This window comes from Bos grunniens, chromosome 15 (assembly GCF_055505025.1).
Source record: "Bos grunniens cultivar Pamir isolate PY7600 chromosome 15, Bosgru_T2T1.0, whole genome shotgun sequence".
NCBI classification, from domain to species: domain Eukaryota; kingdom Metazoa; phylum Chordata; class Mammalia; order Artiodactyla; family Bovidae; genus Bos; species Bos grunniens.
Window position 1 is genome coordinate 74,945,770 of NC_141179.1, and position 23,400 is coordinate 74,969,169.

The window sequence follows — 23,400 nt, forward strand, 5'->3', positions numbered from 1 at the left end:
GTTATGATGGGTTGTATGTGTTGTGTTGGGCTGTTTTGGGCTCTGTTGAGTCGAGCTGTGCTGATTTGGGTTATGTTGTGTTGTGTTGGGCTATGTTGGGCTGTGTTGAGCTGTGTTGGGTTGTATTGAAGTCTTTTGAGTTATGTGTTGATTTTGGTTATGATGGGTTGTATGTGTTGTGTTGGGCTGTGTTGGTTTAGACTATGTTGTGTTGTGTTGGGTTCTGCTGGCCTGTATTGAGCTGTGCTGGGTTCTGTTAAGCTGAGCTGTGTTGACTTGAGTTGTTTGTGTTGTGCTGAGCTGTGTTGGGTGTGCTGGACTCTGTTGAGTTGAGCTGTGTTGATTTAGGCTATGCTTGTCTGTGCTGGGCTGTGCTGGGCCGTGCTGAGCTGTGTTGGGTTAGGTTGCAGGGTGTTGTGTTGTACTGAGCTGTGTTGGGTTAGGTTATGGTGTGTTGTGTTGTGCTGAGCTGTGTTGGGTTAGGTTGCGGGGTGTTGTGTTGTGCTGAGCTGTGCTGGGTTAGGTTATGGTGTGTTGTGTTGTGCTGAGCTGTGTTGGGTTAGGTTGCGGGGTGTTGGGTTGTGCTGAGCTGTGCTGGGTTAGGTTATGGGGTGTTGTGTTGTGCTGAGCTGTGTTGGGTTAGGTTGCGGGGTGTTGTGTTGTGCTGAGCTGTGTCGGGTTAGGTTATGGTGTGTTGTGTTGTGCTGAGCTATGGTGGACTCTGCTGGCCTGTGCTGGGATTAGTGTTTTGGTTGTCGGGTGATGGTAGGGGGCAGTAGTCATGGTGATTGGGAAGACTTCTCAGAGGAGGCATACTGAGCTGGGACCTGAAAGATAGAGGAGGAGGCAGCCAGCTTGGGCAAAGAGAAGAGTTGGATTGTCTTGGTTTCTGCCCATGGGGTGCCATGGATGTCTTGTAAGTTCATCCTGTTTCCTTTCTAAGAGGTAGGCCTTCCAGAGCAGAGACCCCTCATCATCATCACCTCCTTCACGAGAGAGCCTGGACTCACACACCACACAGAACTCAGAAGCATAGCTGACGGGCTGCCTGCCCCTTCCCTGGGAGCCCCGCCCTAGCCCCTGCCAACCAGAGCATGAAGCAGGATGGGGAACGTGAACAAAAGCAGACCTGCTCTGGTTACAGCAGGGGCGTGAGGGGCGAGCTCCTTGAGCTGAGGTGAAGAAAGCCCTGGTGCGCCTGGGGATGGGCAAGCGGCCGTCTCGGGCCACCGGCGGAAGGGGCCAGCCCCGCTCTCCCCGCCTTCCCCGGCACCCTCACTGACCTGCACGCGGGCCTCGGTGAGGTCGGTCCTCATGGCCAGCTGCTCCCGCGCGTACACATCGGGGTAGTGGGTCTTCTGGAAGACCTTCTCCAGCTCCTCCAACTGGTAGCTGGTGAAGGTGGTTCTGTTCCGCCGCTTCTTGCCCTTGTTGCTCTCTGAGTCGGCCTTCTCCATTGGGCTGGGGAGGTCGGCGCTGGCCCGGTCCTGGGGCCCCTTCACCCCAGCTTCCTTCACACTGAGGTAGCTGCTGTCCATCCCCACCGTGTCAGAGTCGGGTGGCAACTCTGGCTCGCCCAGGGAGCTCTCTTTGGCTGAAGGGGGAGGAAACAAAGTCAAAAAAGCAACGGCTGAACCCAGCTCGAGAGGTAGGAGGGACGGGGGAGCCATTCCCTGCTTTTCCCTTCTCGGGGAAGCATGGGATGCAAGGTCTGGAGGCCTGGGTTCTAATGTCATTAACGTGCTTTGTGACCTTGGCTAAGTTTCTTTCCCTCTCTGAGCCTCTTCGCCGTTACGTCAGCATGGGCCCCTTTTAGCACCGTGTCCTGTGACTCTGGGCCAGCCAATCTGACCTCTATAACATTTACCCTCCACCCCCACTGACCCGGGGCTCCTCCCTCTAGGACTCCCCTTGCCAGAACTTCTCCTTTGGGTGTTGAGGATGTTGTCTCAGTCCTTCAGACTCAAAAGCTCAGCCAGCAGCCATGTCTGGCCCAACTGGCCTTAGGGTGAGAAGGAGAGGCTCCTCCTTGCCTGGCCTGATTCTGTTTGGGGTTCAGCACCCTGCCCCCTCCAGGTGGGGGCTGTGTTTACTAAGGAAATAGGGGGTCCTCCCCGTGACATGCCCAGGATGCTGAGCTGGGAGGCCCAGCAGATTTACACAAAGCTCATGGCCCCGGGGCCCACAGTCACCGCTGTCTAGCAGAACGGGACTCTGCCGGCTGATTCCTGGACGCTCAGAGCTGGCAAGGACCAGTTATCCAGTGCAGGTCAAGGTGAGGAGACAGAGGGAGGGCAGGGAGGGCGAGCTCATCCTCGTTCAGATAGCCCCATCAGTGCCCTGGGCAGACACACTCGCCCCAGGGCGGAGGTTAGGGGACAGGCCCTGCAACTGGCCTCAGGGTGTGAGTCCCCCCCGTGTCTGACTCCTGAGCTGTGTGCTTGGACCTTTCGCTGAGCCTCTCTGTGCCTCAGTTTCCCCCTCTATGAAATGAGGGCACAGATACTTGGATCTCCCTCACAGGGACTTCCCTGGTGGCTCAGACGGTAAAGCGTCTGCCTACAATGTGGGAGACCTGGGTTCAATCCCTGGGTCGGGAAGATCTCCTGGAGAAGGAAATGGCAACCCACTCCAGTATTCTTGCTTGGAGAATTCCCATGGACGGAGGAGCCTGGTGGGCTACAGTCCATGGGGTCGCAAAGAGTCGGACACGACTGAGCGACTTCACTTTCTTTCTTTCCTTCTTTTCTTTCAAAGGGTAGCTGTGGGATTAAAACGTCTTACAGGTAAAGTTGCTCCCTGTTCTGGTCTAGACTTGTGAGCAGCAGAAGAGTCTAGCCCTGGAAGAGTCCTCCCAGTGGGCAGGCCCTCCCTGGAGTCCCCCAGCCCAGGAGTGGGTGCGGATGGGGTGCGAGTCCCTCTCTGAGCCAAATTCCACTGGGGACTCTGACTTTTATAGAGTGAAATAACATACGGGATAATAAGACATGTGTGGGGAGCATTGGATAAAACTTTTCATGTGTGAAAGCTCTGATCATAACAAGCATTTGTGGTCTGTATGGGCTTCCACCATTCTGCCTTTTGGTCTCCTCCTCTGGGAATAGATCTGAGCCCCAGGTGTTAGGTGTCAGGACGGTGGCTCTAGCCCCGGTCCCTTGATCCTGACCAGATCCTGGGGCCGAAGCTTCGGATCCGTCCTCCTCCCTGGCACTCTGTGTTTACTAGGGGCTCTCTTATTGCTGGGGGCTGAGAGGGACAGGCTGCCCAAGGCGGTGAGGAAAGGGAGTGGAGGTGAATGCTCAGAGTGGGCCTGGAAGCAGCTTCAGGAGGCTGTTCCTGAGGGCCACTGGCAGCATGGGTGCCAGCAGGCTGGGGGGCCGGCCCTTGGGCACCACGGATGACACCCATGTGAGTCCAGGCACACGCAGACTGCCACGGCTTTGGTGACAGCGTCATGCAAACTGCAGCTGGCAGCTGGGCTGAGAGCTTTCAGCAAAGATATTTATCTTCCTGGCAGACAAATACGTTTTATGTTTTGGTTTTTTTTTTTTTTTAAAGAGAAGAAATCCCACCCAGTCTCACCAAAAATAAACATCTCTGTTATGCAACCTCCTGGAGGCCAGACTCGGGGAGCAGGCAGTGGCTGCAGCCCCTGCCCCTTCTGCCCAAGCCCTGCTGCCCAGACCCCATCCCATGACCCCAAGGACCCTTCCCGTATCCTCTGGCATCCAGCCTGGGCTCAGGACCACCCCACACAGCAAAAGGGGCTGGGCCGAGCAGGGGAAACTCCATGTTATAAATATCAAGGGACGGTAGGGACTAAACTCCTTGTGTTAATTCAGGGGAAACGGAAGCCAGACAGAGTAAGAAATGTGCCAATAGGGACAGGGTGCAGCCTCTCAGCTCTGGGTCAGTCCTTCTCTTCTACCCCGTGGTCTTGGGGCCTTTCCCAGGGAAAGAGGGAAAACCAGAAGGAATCCCCAGGGCCTCACGTAATCAAGAGGTGTGGTCTGCGCATCAAGGAGGCAGAGAACCAGTCCCCGAGGATGAGAGAGTGAGGATGTGGCCCCTGGGAGAAGCCCACCCCCGCTGAGCTGGTTCTAGGCTCACTGCGGGTGGAGCTGGCTGAACACCCAGTCGTCCAAGTAGAGAAGCTTCCCCACTTCCATCCACCCACTGAAAGGGTAGGCATGGGGGGACAGCATGGTGTGGGGCGCAGCATGGGAGACCCCAGGCCCAAGGTGCGGAGATCTGCTTCATCCCAGCTCTCCCAAAATCTGCCTGTGACCTCAGAGGACGCCTTCCAAGTGCCAGAGCCTCCCGTGCCGATGGGAGCAGGCAAGCCCTGTCCGCAGTGGGGAGAGCAGGCAGGAATGGCATCTCGGCCCTGTAGGGCAGCCCTCCCGCCTCAGTCTCCAGTGGGACCTTCCCCTTGGGACCTGGAGTGGGGAGAGGCTGGGGGCATATCTGTCCAGGCAAACGTCAGCTAACTAGAAAGGCTTCAAGATTTCAAGACGGAAGGGATTCTGGCAAACCGAGGCCTCTCTGGCCCTCGAAGAGGGACGAAACCTTCCAAATCTCAAGTCTTGATTATTCTTGCTTTAGGTGGCTTAGGCGGTAAAGCGTCTGTCTGTAATGCAGGAGACCCAGGTTCGATCCCTGGGTTGGGAAGATCCCTTGGAGAAGGAAATGGTAGCCCACTCTAGTACTCTTGCTTGGAAAATTTCATGGATAGAGCAGCCTGGTAGGCTATAGGCCATGGGGTTGCAAAGAGTCGGACACGACTGAGTGACTTCACTGACTTCACTTTAGGTTCTGAGGCTTGGCCCCTAACTGAGACAGCAAAGGAAAATTCCCCAAGGTTCTGACCCAACCCATTAGAATGACAAGCCAAGGTACTCATCCCTAAAGTGCCAGGCTTGGGGGCATCAGTTCCCACCTCCTGCCACCCTATAAGCATCTGCACCCAGTGCTGTCACTCAAGCTTTGGTGACGGAGCTCATCGCCCCCCAGGACCACTGGACCGTCTGTCCAAAGGTCCAGCCTGTGTCTGATTCCTGCGGTCTGGCTCATTGGCATGGGTTCCAAACCTCCATGGGCCTTCCCCAAGGCAGCCCTGCGGACATCTGGAGATGGCTACCATGCCTCTGAGTGTCCCATCCTCCTGAATAAATACAGCTCTCACTGCTGTTCTGTAGGAGGCCCTGAGTTTAACAGGCCCGTGTGAGACAGGTGAATGCCAGGGATGGGATGGGTGGTGGTGCTGGGCTCTGGGCAAAGCCAGCAGATCGCTCTCCAACTAGAGGATCCAGAGAGGCTGGGTAGAGACTTGGCACCATGGCCCGAGACCTGGGCCTGGTCAAGATCCAGCTTGCTCCGTAAGGCCCTCCTCAACAAGACGGCCGCTGAAAACAGAGGGCCTGAGACTCAGGCTGACTCACTCCTGAACAAAGGAAACCGCTGAGCTCCTTGCTCTCCCTCACCTCCTCCTCTGTCCACCTGCCTGGAACGCCCCTTTTTTCCAGCTGACCTCCAAGGTCCAGTCAAGCACCAGCTCCTCCAGGAAGCCTTCCCAGACTGCGGCAATCATACAGACCCCCTCCATCTAGTTGCTGCCTATGTTTTAATCAAACCCTGAAGGTCCAGCTTCTCCTCAGGGAACCAGTTCCCTGAGGGCTGGAACCTTGGGCCATTTGTCCCTGCTCAGCCCAGGATGGGGCAGGCAGGAGGTTACCGAGGAATCAATGGCCAATACAAACATTATCGAGCTCTCACCCTGTCCAGCTACCTCTGTGTACTCACTGGCAGGACCTACAGGGTACGTGCAGAGACGTCTGCTGAACAAACACATCCTCGGAGACAATGGAGAAAGCTGGTGAGGGTGCATGAAAGAGAGGCATGCAGTGGGTAGTGCCTCCATCGGAACTGACAGCTGAAACAGGAGGAGGAGGTGAGATCACCGAACGACAAGAGGGGAAGCGGGCAGACCGAAAGGAGGCAGGAGGAGGAAGGACAGGCAGACACAGATGATGTCTCCACGCAGTGAGCAAGGGGGACACGCTGGGGGAGGCCACGCAGGAGCACCAAATGGGGGCTCTGGAACTGACGTTTCCAGAAACCCAGTCCAGGATCTGCCAGGAACCAGCTCTGCATTTACTGCACTGCCACACCAGGAGACAGGAAAGGCCCCAGCTAACCCCTTTGCCGGGCGCGCCTTCTTGAGGCCACATGGCATCCGCTGCTGGCATGAAGCTGAACGACAGACCTCACTAGGACCAGGCCACCTGCCTGCCCGGCTGGCTTCCCCCCATCCTCCCTGGAGCAGCCCCTCATGGTCTCTGGCCCCGTCCAGAGCGGGAAGGGACCCCTGGGCGGGCTTTGTCCCAGGCTTTGGGGGCCCAAGACAATGTCCTCGCGAGCTGCAGCTTCCCCCGGAATGTCTTGATCTGGAAATACATCCCAGACTACCCAGAGGAATCATGTATTGTGCACAGAACGTCGAGAATCCAGAGTGCCTGCCCCCCGGGGAGGGATGCACACCCTTCAGAGACTCCCATGACCACTTCTGATGAGTGGGCGGCGTTTGGTTCAAGGCTTACTGTTCATCAGGAGTCACAGACACCCTTGAGCCTCTGCCTGTTCTCCTCCTGGGGAGGAGGCCTCGCCTCTTCTGAGGGCCAACTGGTCTGTGCCGGACAGCCTTGGCTGTTGGATTTTAAGAGCTACAAGAAACGGGGTACCTTTCTTCATTCTCTTGCGTGCATGCTTTGTCACTCAGTCATGTCTGACTCTTTGCAACCCCATGGACTGTAGCCCACCAGAGTCCTCTGTCCATGGAATTCCCTAGGCAAGAATACTGGAGTGGGTTGCCATTCCCTCCTCCAGGGACCTTCCCGACCCAAGGATCTAACCCAAGTCTCCTGCATTTCTGGTGGATTCTTTACTGTCCGAGCCACCAGGGAAGCCCCTTAGCTTCTATCTACTCATCCTGGTTGAATCCTAGGGTGTTGCTCCAACCTAGTCTAACCTTTTTTTTTTTTTTGACATGAAAGGCCTTGAAAGATTTCCAAAGTTCACCTTAATTTTTTTTTTTTTTTCATGACTGTGATTTCAAGAGAATTATTTCTGTGATTGTGATTTAAGGAGAATGAGCTTCTGAAGCCATTTGGGGAGAGGCTGCTGGAGCCCTTTCTGCGTGTATCCCTTTCTTGTGCACGGATGTGCGCCTTCGGGCATGTAGCACAAGCCTGCTGTTGTGAATGGGTGTGGGCAGCATATGTGTAGTTGCCTGCGGATAGGTCTGCGGAGCGTGCAGGCTTGTGTGGTCAAGGGCAGGCACACCAGTGGGCGTGTGTGCCAGTGGATGTGTGCTGCTGTGTGTGTCTGTGAGTGAGCGTGAGCCTGCAGACAGCCATGGGTGGGTCTGGACATGAGTTGTGTGTGTGTGTGTGTGTGTGTGTGTGTGTGTAGCTGTGCACACACTCTGACGTATGGAGCGTCTGTCTAAGGGGCTGGAGTAATTTTATCCTCCATGGTTTTGATTATATCTATTTTTCCTCCAAACATCTGCTTTGTGGGGGACACACCGCTCGCCCTGTTCTCGGGTGAGCCAGCCTCACACGCCCTGTGGCAGTGTGCACAGCGCCAATGCAATCTCCTTAAAGAAAACAGGCCAGCGTGAGGCCCTTTCCTGCTGTTTAAAGGGCACCAAGTAAACCCATCGCTGTCCAAACAGTTGTGCGGGGGTGGGAGCAGAGGTTAAAGGTGAGCCATCGATCACGTCCCCAGCCCACCTTATCTGCCACTGGGCTCTGTCCCGAGTTCAGCTTGGATGGCCCGAGTTTTAGGTCCAGGCCCAATAAAATACACCAAAGGGGGAGCCCATGCTGGGGCGACCTTTCAGCAAACACACGTGGAGCTTATCTGTGCGTACCGGGCCGAGATGGACTGTGTTCCTGTCCGGGAGGAACTGCCAGGCGGAAGAGGAGAGGTAAGCCAGGGACTCAGCCAGCCACCCACGAGGTGGGGTAGGCACTCCTGCCACCAACACACACCCACCCAAGGCCCAAACGTGCTTCTCCAAACAAGGCAAGTCTGAGAAACTGTCACACGTCACAGGAGGCTGAGACATGGAGGACTAAATGTGATGTGGTTTCCCGGACAGGGTCCTGGAACAACAGTAAAAAGCACATTAGCGGAAAACTAGTGAAATGGGAATAAAGCGTGGCACTTAGCAGGTAGATGGGTAAACTATTTGAATGGACATTTCACCCAAGAAGATATACATCTGGTGGTTCAGATGGTGAAGAATCCGCCTGCAATGCAGGGGACCCAGGTTCCATCCCTGGGTTGCGAAGATCCCCTAGAGAAGGGAATGGCTACCCCATTCCCTTGCCTGGAGAATTTCATGGACAGAGGAGCCTAGGGGGCTACAGTTCACAGGATCCCAAAGAGTCAGACAAGGCTGAGCAACTAACAAATATAATAACCAGCTCAATGTATTACCAATTAGAGATTATTTACTAGGGATATTCATGAGATATGGCTACACACCAACAGCGATGGAAATAAAACTGGATGATACCCAGAGATATCAAGGAACTGAAGGGCGTGGAACTTGCTTCCATCAGTGGTGGGAAAACAGCGCAGCAGTGCCTTATACCATGAAACACACTCTCATGGCTCGAGCCAGACATCCCACTGCTAGGCATTCGCCCTCAAGAGACAAACACTTCTTTTCAGGGCAAACCTGTATGCAAATATTTATAGTGGCTTTGTTCACAATCGCCTCAAACTGGAAACAGCCCAAATGTCCTTTAAACCATGGAACAGCCATGCAATGGGATACTACTCAGAGATAAAAGGAGCAAGCTAGTGATGTGAACTATGGCATGGATGACTCTCAAAGACAGCATTACTGTCTGTAAAAGAAGCCAGTCTCCAGAGGTATATGGTGCCTGGCTCCACTTGTTTATTGCATGCCATTCTGGGGAAGGTAACCGACTCAGTGGACGTGAATTTGAGCAAACTCCAGGAGACAGTGGAGGACCCAGGAGCCTGACGGGCTACAGTCCATGAGGTCACGAAGAGTTGGACACGACTTAGCAACTGAACAACAAACAAACAAACAGTCCAAGGACAGAGAGCAGATCGCTGGTGGCCTGGGGCTGGGCTGGGGTGGTTTTAACCCCAAAGGGCTGGTGTATGGGACTATCCGATCCTGTATCCCAGCTGTGATTGTGAGTACACGGATCTGTACAGGAACGTGTTCAAATTCATAAAATCATGCTCCTCAGTTTAAATTTTCAGCATGCTATTTAAAAAATAAAAAATATGCAAACTACAGGGCTTCCCTGGTGGCTCAGGGGTAAAGAATCTGCCTGCCAGTGCAGGAGACACGGGCTCGATCCCTGGTCTGGGAAGATCCCACATGCTGTGGAGCAGCTAAGCCCATCTGTCTGTCTGTCAGTTGCTCAGTCGTGTTCGACTCTGCAACCCCATGAACTGCAGCCAACCAGGCTCCTCGGCCCATGGGGTTTTCCAGGCAAGGACGCTGGAGTGGGTTGCCAAACTGCAACATAACTATTGAGCCCGCGCTCTTCGAGCCCGGGAACCTCAAACGCTGAGCCCACGTCCTGCAAGTACCGAAGCCAAGGTGCCCTGGAGCCTGGACTCCACGAGCAGAGGAGCCACCACGGTGAGAAGCCCGCACGCCGCAACAGAGAAAAGCTCGTGCAGCAAGGAAGATCCGGCACAGCCAAAAATAAATAAAAATCTTAAAAAAATAGAAAATATATAAAACTATAGAGAAAATACAAAATTGGGTTTAAATATAGTGAAGAAAAACTAAGCAGGTAAAATGTTTGTATGTCTTCACCCAAAAATCTCACCTCTAGGGATTTAAAGACAGAATTATGGATGGGCACAAAGACTAACTAGAGGGAAAGTTCCTCGTGGCATTATTATACGGGAAAATTGAAAATAAGCAAAATCTTTATTAATAGGAGATTGGCCAAATAAAGGATGATGTTTCCATTAATGGGAGATCCTTCCTGGCTTTCTTTATTCTACACACTGTTTCTCTCTTGGTATTTAACACCTATTATTTTGTATTTATTTGTTTTTTCCTTCATTTATTGTCTCTCTCTCCCTTCCGTAAAACAGGGAATATATCTGAATATATTTGTTTGGCTTAGCCTTTTGGTTTAATGCCTAGTATTGTGGCTGGTATGCAGAAGGGGTTCAATAAACACTGATGAAAGAAACTGATGTCCAAGAATAGCATTTATTACCTGAAAGTTGTTCATGTCACAGTAAGTAAAACTTATTTTGAAAAAAGGGGAGGGGAGGATGCGGTGTCTGTTCTTAGAAAATTCTAGCAGTTTCCAGAAGTAAAGAATATCAGTATCTGGGTTTAGTTGCTTTTTTGTTTCTAGTCTGACTTAATTTTCTTATTTGTCCTACCATAAACAGGAATTTCTTTCATCATTTTAAAATGCTATGTGAAAGCAGCAACTAGAATCCTGAATGGTGCCGGCTCGGTAGGTTTGGGACTGGGCTGTGTGATGGGAGGTGGAGGGAAGCGCTGCCGGGAAGCAGAGGAGGAACGGCAGTGATGCTTCAGAGAAAGGCCCCTTCAGCGGTGGGACTAGCTACAGTCCTCACAAACTGGGCACCGCCCCCCACGGCTCTGAGGCCTCGTGGGTGCTGGAGAGTCCCAGAGCTCTGGCTTATGTTCAGACCTCACCGGTTCTTCTGCCCTCAGATCACCACGCTCCACTACAACCGGAGACAGTGTCTAAGACGCACACTCCTGGTCTAGGGCCACCCTGTCTAACCCAGAGCTCTCCTTGTTGTTGTTCAGTCGCTAAATCGCGTCCGACTCTTTGCAGCTCCATGGACTGCAGCACACCAGGCTTCCCTGTCCTTCACTAGCTCCCGGAGTTTGCTCAAACTCATGTCCATTGAGTCAGGGATGCCACGTAACCATGTCATCTTCTGCCACCTCCTTTCCCTCCTGCCCTCAGTCTTTCCCAGCATCAGAGGCTTTTCCAATCAGGATGGTCAGATAGAGTACAGGGTGCTCAGTTAAATTAGAATTTCAGAGAAACAGGAGTCACTTTTTAAGTAAAAGCATGTCCCAAATGTTGCATGGGAAATACTTATGCAGTAAGTCCCCTACGAACAAACCTTCAAGTTGCAGACTTTCAAAGATGCGAACGTGCATTCCCTCAGTGTCAGACCCGAGTGAAACTGCAGCTTGGCCCCCCCCATCTCCTATAGCTGACGATCCTTCCGCTCTACCGTCTCCCACCTCCTGTCCCTCCTCCAGCCAGCAACTCTTCTTGCCTGTGTGCTGGAGGCCAGCTCCTCTATGCCAGCTGTTACACTGTGCTACTGCACTTTTCAAGGTACTGTACTGGAAGATGAAAAATGTTTTATTTTTTCTGTTTGTTTTTATGTATTGATATTATTTGTGTGAAAAGTATGATAAACCTATTTCCATACAGTACTGTATAGCCGATTGTGTTCGTTGGGTATCTAGGCTAACTTGCTTGGACTTACGAACCAAGTGAAGTTACGAACTCGCTCTCGGAATGGAACTCGTTTGTATGTAAGGGACACAATGTACTGAACATTATTCATTGTTTATTTGAACTTCAAATTAAATGGAACATACTGGTTTTGTTGTTAGATTTTTATTTTATGTATTTATTTTTTTTGCTAAAACCGCCAATGCTCGAGTCAGGCTGACTATGGCATTCAGGATTCCCCAGGCAGGACCGGCCACCGTCCCCCTCACAGACTTACGTCTTGCCACACCCGCCCCTCCACCTCGCTTCCGGTCCCGCTGACCTGCCCGCACGCCCCCAACACACTGCTCGAGCGGCTTCAGGCTTCCCCACCCTTGCATCCTTCTCGCTGGGACGCCCTCTGCCCTTCGTGCACCTGGCTAACTCCTACTCTCCCTGGGTATCTTCCTCTGTAAGCTTCGTGGCTTTCCTCCCCACCCCCACTACATACAGTTATCTATGTTCTATATGAAGACAAGCCCAAAGAAGAAAACTATAATACATAAACAGAAAAGGGAAACATAATTTTTTATAAAAGTCTTTTGTAAAACCTATCACTGCCCTGTACATCTTTCCATCCTATTCTATATTCTTCTGCTAATACATCACTTTTAATGGCTGCATAGTATTCCATTGCACTGACAAACTCTATTTCCTTTCCTCAGTCCTTACTGTTGGGTATACGGACGGTTGATTGTTTGAAATAGTAACAGGCCTGTGATGAATACCTTTATAGTTAAGTCCCTTGACATTTTTGTGGCAGTTACCTTTGCAAAAGTTCCAAGAACTAGAAATACTGAGTTTGGTCACAGTCACACCTTAAGAGCTCTGATAAGTGTGTCTGCTAGAAATGTGCCCATTTTTTCAGCATGCCTGCCTGCTTCAGGACAAGTACCAATCATTACACTGTTTATAAAAAGCTTTGCCAGTGTAATGGATAAAAGTGAAATCTCATTTGAATTTACATTAAAAAAAAAAACAAATTTGGGCTTCCCAGGAGGCTCCGGAGAAGGCAATGGCACCCCACTCCAGTGCTTTTGCCTAGAAAAATCCCATGGAAGGAGGAGCCTGGTAGGCTGCAGTCCATGGGGTCGCTAGAGTCAGACATGACTGAGTGACTTCACTTTCACTTTTCACTTTCATGCATTGGAGAAGGAAATGGCAACCCGATCCAGTGTTCTTGCCTGGAGAATCCCAGGGATGGGGAAGCCTGGTGGGCTGCCGTCTATGGGGTCGCATAGAGTCGGACACGACTGAAACGACTTAGCAGCAGCAGCAGGAGGCTCAGTGGTAAAGAGTCCACCTGCCAACGCAGGTGACATGAGTTCGATCCCTGGGTTGGGAAGATCTCCTGGAGGACGAAATGGCAACCCACTCCAGTACTCTAGCTGAAAAAAGTCCCACGGACAGAGGAACCTGGCAGTCTAGAGTTCATGAGGCCACAAAGAGCCGGACGTGACTGAGGCCGAGCATGCTCACACACACACAGGCACGTATTACTAGTGAAGTTAACCTTTAATGTGTTGCACTTCTTCTTTTGTGAATTCTTTCTACTGAGCTTCCAAGGTTCAGTGCAAAGGTGTCTCCTTCCTCTCTGACCCCAGGGTCGGGCTTCTCTCTTAAAGGCTGAATTCCCCACTCTGAAGCACAGCGGTGTGGTCTGGCCTCCCGTTCGACCGAGAGCTGTTGGGAATAGGGCTGCCCTGATGCACTTCGGGGTCCTGAACTGGGCCCCGGCTCCTTCTGCCTTGGTAGCACCAGGCAGCTCTGCATGCCCTGCTGAGGGCGACAAGGGCACCCAGAGGAAGGGGGCCCAGGACCATGAGGCTGGGCTCCAGAGCAGGGTGGGGGGCTGCGATCCCCCAGCACACACTGCTGTGGGGTGGCTGTGGCATGGGGGTGGACCTTGGTCCTTGTGGGGTGATGGGGCTCAGAGAAGCCGGCCACTGGGCAGGTCGTGTAGGACCAAAGCCTCATGTAGCTCCAGACACTGCTATGGCCTCAGGCAAGGGTTTTGGCTTTTCTGCTTCTTCACGTCAGCAAGCCCTGCCTGGTCTCCTGCCAGGGAGAGGAGAGGAGGGTTACAGAGGAGGTGCAGCCCTCTCCAGGAAGCCAAGACTGGGATGTTCTCCTCACCCACAGGGCAGGTTTGTGCGGGCCCCTGCGTGAAGGCTCTAAGCACCCCCATCCTGCCGGTCAGGATCAAGGCTGCAGTAGCTCACACTGGCCACCAGGAGGCACTGCAGTCCCAAGTACCTTCCTCGGGGCCAGAAGTGAGGCCCCAGGGCCCCCGCCGCAGATGCTTCTCCGTTTGGTTAAAGACCCAGGCCCCCTCCCGGAGGGTTGGCCAAACAAGTGGTGATTCAGCCCTACTATGTGTCTCTGATATCCCAGCCCTCCACACAGCGCTAGGTGAGGAGGGTCCCTGCCCTTCTCCACAGAGCTCTTTCCTCCTCCGGCTCTGAGGGTATTCACGTTCTTGACTTGTATCAGTCCCCGTCTTGAGCGTCCTCATTTTACAGATGGGCAAACTGAGGCTCAGAGAGAGGGAACCCACTAAACGTCACCAGCCACTGGGCAGCCGGCCTGACCCGAGTTGATTAGTTCCCCCCAATCTCTTCCCTTTGTGGAGACCTGAGGGGCATCGCTGGCCCTCCGGATACTGACAGGTGAGCCATGCCCAGGCTACCCGACCCTGGTTTTGCCCAGTCGGCTGTCCAGGCAGCTCGTGGATTTGTTGCTGGCTCCTCTGTGGGCTCTTCCCCAGGGAAGCTTCAGCAGTCGCGGGGACTGCAGGCCCTTCTTCCCATCACTCCACACTGAGGGGAGGGGTTTCCTGTGAGCCAGAGGATCGAGGGGGCTCCCCAGGATCAGGAAGGAAAAGGACTCAACCCTGGGCTCTCACTACACACCAGGAGCTTCATGGTTTACTAACATGCTCTCACTGCTGCTGTTTACAACAGCCATGTGAAATATGCCCATTTTACAGCTGCAGAGACTGAGGCCAGAGGGCGTAAAGGACTTGTCTAAGAATGCACAGCTGCTGAGAGGCAGGATTTGAACCCCAAGCCTGGGGCATCTTCCTCTGGGCCCTCCTGGAGTGGATACCCAGTGTGGGGCTGGGACAGGGCAGCCAGGAGACAGAGTCAGGGAAAAAGGGGGAAAAAAAGTGGGAGCCACAGGAAAATTCCTCCTCTCTGATGCCTCTAAATCTGCCCAATGTATCCAATCTTCAGTGCTGGCCCTGGTGAAACTGTCCTGATAGAACTTCATAGAACATCTGGGACCTCCAGTGTGCACCAAGGCCTTTTCTCGGGACCTTGCTTTCAGGGTCACTCCATCCCTCAGTTTACATTCAACTAATTTTTTCTTTTCCTCTTCCTGACACTGGGTCTGGATTTATATTCAATTCTCTGCTAAATACCGAAGTATTTAAAAGTAAAAAGGCTTATGTCTGTGACTTACCCCCAAACAGTTCTGAAAGAAATAATATGTATATGTGCATCTGAATATATATTAATATATACATACAGAAAGAACACAAAAGAGAGTGAGGGCAATAATGCAAATATGGTAAAACTTTAAGATATGGAGGATCAGTGTCAAAGGGATCTGGGAATCCTTTGTATTCTACATTTAACTTTTCCTGGTGTCTGAAAACATGTCAAATGAAAAGCTTTTAAAAAGAACAAGAATGCAGACAAATGAGAAGAAACCACTTTAACCAGGAATCCAAGTTCTGAAACCGGCATTTGTTACAGTTTGAAACAGGACCCAGACTAGAGTCTAGTAAGCAATCTCTCTGCCTCCCTCTCACCAGCACCATCCACAACTTCTACAAACGGGCTTGCACGCTGAAATCAAAATCACAAGGCAGATCAACTCAAGGGACAAACGTTTACTCCCTAGTCCTATGGAAACCCTCATTTCCATCCCCAGAAGCAACCGGAGACCCTATTAAAACATGCGGTTCTTCTAAGGCCGTAGGAGGCAGTATTTTGTTAGCTGAGGTCAAGCTATCCTTGGGACTTAAAAGTACTTGGTACTGTTTGAGCCTATTCTAATTTCAGCTCTCTTACAGTTAGTCCAAACGGGTACGGTTTCCTTGCATCCAAAGAGAAGTGGTTAAAAAGGAAGCCCACCGACAATAGCTGGCACATGCAAATGACCCGTGTTCATCGGTGATGAACCTCCACACAGAGGAGGATTATTCACCCTCAGAAAGGAGGGAAATTCTGGCACCTGCTACAGCACGGATGAGCCTTGAGGACATTGTGTTGAATGAAACAAAGCAGTCACAAAAAGGCAAATACTGCACGATTCCACGTACATGAGTCCCTGGAGCTGTCGAGTTCAGGGAGACAGAAAGTAGAACAATGGCTGCCAGCGGCCGGGGCCCAGGAGGGTGCGGAGTTGGTGTTTCATGGGGACAGGGTTTCGGTTTGACAAGATGAAAAGAGTTATGCGGCTGGATGGTGGTGATGGTTGCACAACATTATGAATGCTCTTCATACCACTGGACCGTACACTTAAAAACAGTCATAATGGTAAATTTTATTTTTACTTGTATTTTAAATTTTTTTTAAAAATTGGAGAGAAAGAAAAGAAAGTCCACTACTGGCTAGGGTCCCTGCGGGCCTTCATCCGGCCTTCCTTCAGTCCCCACGGTCCTCTCCGTACCCCAGCTTAGGCCCCAGATTCTTTTCTCTTCTCTTCTCCCTGACACTGTGGCTTGGGTTGCGTCTATTCATTGCACTCATTCCTTGGTTGACTTGTTTGTTCATTCACCAAGCACCTCCCCAGGGCCTCCCTTTAGACATGGCCTCACCAAAGGGACAGACGACACCACGGCCTGACGGCAAGAGCCCTGTGACCTGGGCAAGGCAGCCTCTATGGGAAGAGTGGCCGGTGCTGGCTGAAAAGGTCAGGAGAGGCTTTAGCAAGGATGTGAACTTGACCTGAGTACTGACATCTACAGAGGCCTTGACAAGGCCCGGTAACCACATTTTATGGCAAAACAGGACACCCAGCTTTCAGCTGAACTGGTCCTAAATTACTAAGTGAGAAGCCCCAGGGGCCCTCCCCCAGGGCTGGTGACAACAATGAGACAATCATACAATTGCTTGAGTTGCAGCAGTTCTGACCCACTCACTGTCTCATCTGATCTCCTCAGATCCCTAAGAGGTCCGTGATGAGGAAACTGAGGTCCAGAGAAGCTTGACTTGCTCAAGATCACAAAGCGAGGAGGGGCAGAGCTGGGATTTGAACCCAGATGGTCCGACTCCAAGCCTGGTGTCCCGTCCACGGCCTCTCACGTGTCTCCTGGACACAGGCAGGCAGTCTTGGGGGGTGGGGCGGGCACTGGCTGACTCGGTCTTGTCTTTGAGTGACACAGTTGAGCCTGAGGAGAAATTTCCATCTCAGAGGACTAACCTCAACAGAGCTCTGGGGTCACCGAGTGCTGGTTTTGGTGGTGTAGTTGCTCAGTCGTGTCCAACTCTTACGACCCCATGGACTGTAGCCTGCAGGGCTCCTCTGTCCATGGGATTCTCCAGGCAAGAATACTGGAGTGGGTTGCCATTTCCTTCTCCAGGGGATCTTCCCGACTCAGGAATCGAACCCAGATCTCCTGCACTGCAGGCAGATTCTCTACTAACTGAGCTACAAGGGAAGTCCATGGGTCACCATGAGAAGCCCCATTTATGATCTAACACTTGGACATCACCTGGTGCTGTTCTCTGGGGTGGGCTGGGGTCATGACCTCAGTCAGGGACTCTAACTACCCCTGTGAACAGCCCTCCTCATGGACACTGAGGTTTCCCAGCTCCCCGCTTCCTGGCCCAGCCCCCCGCTTCCTGGCCCAGCCCAGGTCTCATCCCCAAGCCCTGCCTCAAGAGGCTGGAGGGGATCCAGAGACCCAGCAGGGGAAGGGGCAGCGGCCCAGGCTGGGTCTACTCCCAGAGAAACGGAAGGAACCTCCCCCATTCTCCCTTCAGCCCAAAAAGAAGCCCCAAAGCTCAGGGGCCACCCTGGGCCACCCCTCCTCTTTCAGGCAGGATACGGAGACCCCCGAGTGATCACATCGCCTGTCAGTGGAAGGACTGTCTTCTGATTTCAGATCAGCTCAGTGGTCTGCCTGCCCCTTGTCCCCCTCTACCTTTACAGAACCATGTGGCCTTGGGCACGTCCTTATCTCCTTGATCCCTCAGAGCCTCCTTCTCTCCTCTGCTTCAGAAAATCTGCATTCCCAAGCATCCCCTTGGGGACACTGTAATACCACCGTTGTATCCAAGGGAGGCAAGATGGAGAAGCTCAGATCCTGCTCTAGGTGAAATGAATGAGGAGTCCTTGGAGCAGGACGGACTTGGGTTGACTCCTGAAACTGCCCCTGACTTGCTGCATGCATTCATTCAGCAGCATTTCTGGAGCGCTAGTTATGTGCAGGGCAAAGCTCCAGGAGATGGAAACAAAGTCCAAGAAAGCATGGCCCCTCCCTTACAAAAGCCCTGCTTCATGAAGGAGGCAGTGATTATGGCGGTGGAGGCGGAGAGGGCAGGGGCATCTCGGCCAGCCTGGCGCGGGAAGCAGTGTTTCTGGGGCCTCTCCAGATCTCTAGGCAGCGATCTGGTTGGAGGGGTCTGTCGAAGCTGTGTACAGCTAGCTCTGTGCATACGATGAAGAAATGTCAGCTCTCCCCATCAAAGAAATGGGGAAATTTCTCAGGGAAATTGTTTAGGAGGCTTCCAAGCCACTCATGCCTTAGCAAAGTGACTTTGGCCTCTGTGTGACTGGGTTTCCTCATCTGTAAAGTAAGGGGGAGGGGACCCACCTCCCAGCATGTTTGTGGGCTCTCAGTAAGGCCAAGGGCGAGAAGGCACACCTCTGCCTGACACCCAGCACGCTGTCTGTCAACGGGAATCCTCCACGGGAGATTAACACACTTATTATTTGGAGGGAAGTTAGGCCAGGGCGGGAGGAGACCGCAGAAGAGCCCCTCAAGCTGCAGTGTCTCATCCTCCCCCTGCCCCCGCCCCCGCCCCAGGTATATGCTCTTCAGCTCAAGTTTCCCCAGCTCCAGCTGCCCAGAACATTCCACAGACCTCCGTCCCAAGCAGCTCCCCCCACCCCAGTCCCCTTCCAATCAAGGCTCATTTCTACGTACATATAACAGAGAAATAAATGGGGTGAAACACTGAAACTATTTTGTTTGTCATTTGTTATAGATATTTAAAAGTGCTAGCTGATGTTCAAGAAAGCCCCTTCCATACATACATTTTGACCCAGGCTGCAACTTGTAGTAGAGGCATGAAAGGAGGACTCTAATTTTAAGCGCTGCATCGAAGACAGTGTGGCTTATGCGCCAGTTGACAAAGGTCAGAGAGGCTGTGAGCTCCTTCCAAAAACCTCGCTCCTGCTTAGACACTTGGTAACATCTGGACGACTCTCCTATGCAGGCACACCAATATTTAACGGCTCCAGAAGAATTTTGTCTGTGGGGGCCTTCGCTGTCCTCCACCCAGCATACCACCCAAAAGCTATCTGGGGGTGGGGAGTGTCGAGAGGGATCGTTCCAGAAATGAACCGCCACTCCCACTGGCGCTGCTGTCTGCTGTCATATAGAAACTAACCTTGGTGATTCAGGGCTATGTCAGGGCCCTTTCTGCCAGAGAAACCCAAATCACCTTTCCAGGCCCGAGTCTGTTACCACTTCCTCTTTGTAGATTTCCTGCCATGCCCTCCTCCAAACTCTCCTTCTTCTTCTGTGAAAGTCGCTTAGTCGTGTCCAACTCTTTGTGACCCCATGGACTATACAGTCCATGGAATTCTCCAGGCCAGAATACTGGAGTGGGTAGCCTTTCCCTTCTCCAGGAGATCTTCCCAACCCAGGGATCAAACCCAGGTCTCCTGCACTGCAGGCAGATTCTTTACTAGCTCTTCACGAGCCACAAGGGAAGCCCCCGAACTACTCCTAATAATTCAACTGCTTTTCACAAAGCATTGCCAAGTGTGGATGCATGGCACCCTCCACCATTAGACAGTGTCTTCATCACAGGCAGGGAAAAAGTCTTGTCAAACTCTGGTCCGCACATCTGGCACTCAAAAACTACCTGCTGAACAACCAACTCAACAGATACCTGAATTAAATGAATCTGGTTAAGTAACTAAATGTCTCAGTCTGTGGAACGACCACATCGGCCTAGAGAGAATGTTTTTCCCACCAAAATCAAGGGTTTTCTTCCTCCAGATGTGTTCATGGTAAACTAAACAATCATTTACAAGCCCCAAAAGCAAGAATATGTTTTCTCCCCTTGGACAAGAAGGGAAAAATTATGGCTGGATCAATTGTGAGGTTGCCAGTTAAAGTTTTCTGAGGTTGATAAAGATGGATAAGATTATTCAGGGTTTCCCAGGTGGTGGTAGTGGTAAAGAACCCACCTGCCAACACAGGAGACATAAGAGATTCGGGTTCATTCCCTGGGTCGGGAAGATCCTCTGGAAGAGAGTATAGCAACGCACTCCAGTATTCTTGCCTGGAGAATCCTATTGACAGAGCTGCCTGGCAGGCTACGGGTCCACAGAGTTGCAGAGTCAGACACGACTGAAGAGACAGCACAGTGCTTGTCAGGAAAATGACTCATCCCATGAAACAGTGAGAATGGACCTTATGGAGCACAAAAGTGGCTTCCTGTAATCTTATCCGAGGGGCTGAGTCCTGGGTAGCTCATTAGGTAAACCTGGCCCTGGATGTCCACTCAGGCAAGGCCTCTCCAAGGCAGCCCCTGATCCCTGGCACAGAACCAATGCCGACCCAACGAGGAGGCCGTTCCAGGAGCGGTCATTTCTTGCCAGTTTAAGGAAGGGAGCCTAAACTCCCCAGCAGACATGGCTTGAGGGGTCTGAGGAGCCTAGGACTACCCTTCTCCCCTCCTTGATCCCTCCAGCCCCCATGCTGGGCAGACAGCCAGCTTATACCCTTTTTTCATCACTCATCTGTATTTTAAAATGCTTTGTCAACCACACAATATAGACTCAGCAATAATTTGTTGATTTTTCAATTTTATGCATTCAAGTCAACCATAACTGTCTGTCAAAGTTTCCGGCCTCACCTACTCAAAGTTCCAGCAACATCCTATTATCAACAATAACAACTAACATTTATTGAGCACTTCTGCTGCCGTAAGCTCTTTACCTATATCACCCTCCTCAATCCTCACAACATTCCTTCATGGTAGATAGGATTCATATGCCCACTTTACAGACAAGGAAAATTGAGGCAAGGAGGCAAAGAGGTCAACTCATTTGCCGAGGGGCACTCAGCTGGACAGGCCCAAATCTGTTTCCAGGTCCTGGCTATACTGGCCTCACTGAACCAAAGGCACCTGAAGATTCAGGCAGCCGGTGCAGCCTGACTGTAGCATGAACACAGTTTCTATAAGATTTCAAGGCATTAGAAGCTGCGCCTGTTACTTGCCTTTGGGCTTCCCCGAAGGCTCAGAGGATAAAGAATCGTCTGCCACGCAAGAAACACAGGAGACATGGGAGATGCAAGTTCAATCGCTGGGCAGGGAAGATCCCCTGGAGGAGGAAATGGCAACCCACTCCACCTGGCCGGGAGACCAGGCCTGTGTTTAACCAACTGGGCTGAGGGGTCCCGAGGCAGGATATACTGGTCTCATGAGCGAGCCCCCTCTGGGGCTCTCACTGCTCCACTGGTAGCGGCAGCCACCTGTCCGTTGCCCCCTGCCCCTCTGGTTACCCACCAGGGGTGCCGAATCCTACCTGGTCCCTGGCTGAGCCACTCCCTGGGCAGAGCTTGGGATGACCAGGGTTGGGTACAGGGAGCAGCAGATGCCTCTGATGAGGAGGAAGCAGAAAATCTTCAGGACATTCACGGGCCCAGGAGTACAGAGCAGGGTGGGGTGCATGGACTTCCCTCCAGGGGCTCCTCCCAGCCCTGTGGGGAGAGGGCTCTGGGGTCATGTTATGGAAGGGAGTCCTCTCCGATCTGGTCCTCTTAGGGGGTAGTGTGAGGACCCTAAGAGCACATCTACCCCAAGGCCATATCCTCATGGGAGACTCAGCTGATGGACACGGGGGCTCCCAAGTATGGCCACAGGCCTAGTCAGAGGCCAGGGCTGGGGCGTGGGCACCCTTGCCACTAGCTCTGCCCTCCCCCACTTCTCATCCGCTCTGGCTCCTGAAAAACAAATGTGTCCCAGAGCCGAATCTCTTTGGCGGGTCAGTCGTTGGCCTGGAGGTGAGGAGTTGAGCAGGATGACTTAATGAAGTTCCTTATATTCTAGAACTCTGGACCTTCATCTCAGGAGGCCATGCCACACTGGGGACATTGACTAGTGGTACAGAATAGAGAGCCCAGAAATAAATTCTCAAATACATGGCCAATGGATTTTTGACAAGGCAGCCAAGACCATTCAATGGAGAAAGGGCAGTCTTTTCAACAAATGATACCGGGAAAAGTGGATATCCGCATATGAAAGAATAAAGATTGATCCTTATCCTATACCATCTACAAAAATTAACTCAGCGTGGTTCAAGACCTAAACTTAAGAGCTACAACTATAAAGCTCTTAGAAGAAGACATAAGGAAAATCTTCCTGCCACTGGAGTTAGCAATGATTTCTTGGCTATGACAATGAAAACACAAGCAACCAAGGAAAAAATTGATAAATTGGATTTTTTCAAAATTAAAAAATTTTGTGCATCAAAAGGACACTATCCGGAAAGTGAGAAGACAACAATAGAGAAAATGTTTGCAAATCAGATATCTGACAAGGGATTATCATATATATATATATATATATATATAGGGCTCCCTGGTGGCTCAGATGGTAAAGAATCCACCTATAATCTAGGAGACCAGAGTTCGACCCCTAGGTCAAAAAAATGCCCTGCAGAAGAGAACGGCAACCCAGTCCAGTATTCATGCCTGGGAAATTCCATGAACACAGGAGCCTGACGGGCTACAGTCCATGGGGTTGCAAAGAGTTAGACATGACTGAGCGACTAACACACATATATAGATATATCCAGAATATACATAAAACTCCTACAACTCAACAGCAAAAGCCAAGAATGCAATTCAAAAATGGGCAAATAAATAGATATTTATTTATTTATAAATATTTGCCCCAAAATGGGCAAATAAATCTTCTTTCTCCAAAGAAAGAAGTTGTCAGAATAAAGGTCAAAGATAAATAAATAAAGATTGTCAAAGAATAAAGGTCAACAATGGTTTGACAAAATGGTCAAACACAGAAGGACAAATATTGTGTAATTCGACATCTATGAGGTGCCTGGGGTAGGAAAATTCAGAGACAGAAAGTAGAACAGAGGTTTCCAGGGAATGGGAGGAGAGGGAGATGGGGAATTATTGTTTAATGGGCCCATTTGGGATGATGAAAGGGTTCTGGAAGTAGTGGTGATGGTCACACAACACCACGAATGTACTTGATGCCAATGAATTGTTCATTTTAAATCCTTAAAATGGTAAATTTTAAGTTACGTATATGTTACCACGGGCTTCCCAGGTGGCACTAGAGGTAAAGAACCTGCCTGCCAATGCAGGAGACGCAAGAGATGCGGGTTTAATCCCTGGGTGGGGAAGATCCCCTGGAGGAGGGCATGGCAACCCACTCCAGTACTCTTGCCTGGAGAATCCCATGGACAGAGGAGTCTGACGGGCTATGGTCCACAGGGTTCCAAAGATCCAGACATGACTTAGCACAGCACATATTTTACCACAATAAAAATTATCCCTAATTAAAATAAAGATTTGAATGTTGAAAGAGGCTGCACTGAGTCTGGG

The 23,400-nt window shown here is 51.5% G+C and overlaps 1 protein-coding gene across 1 annotated transcript in view; it reads right to left on the reverse strand.

Annotated features, from left to right (window-relative positions):
* ALX4 (ALX homeobox 4) overlaps positions 1-23,400 on the reverse strand; it is a 49,858-nt gene that overhangs the window by 15,724 nt on the left and 10,734 nt on the right. Inside the window, exon 2 of the mRNA XM_086341245.1 lies at positions 1,284-1,594. Coding sequence (XP_086197371.1) covers positions 1,284-1,594 — 311 coding nt within the window. The remainder of the gene's footprint in view (positions 1-1,283; positions 1,595-23,400) is intronic.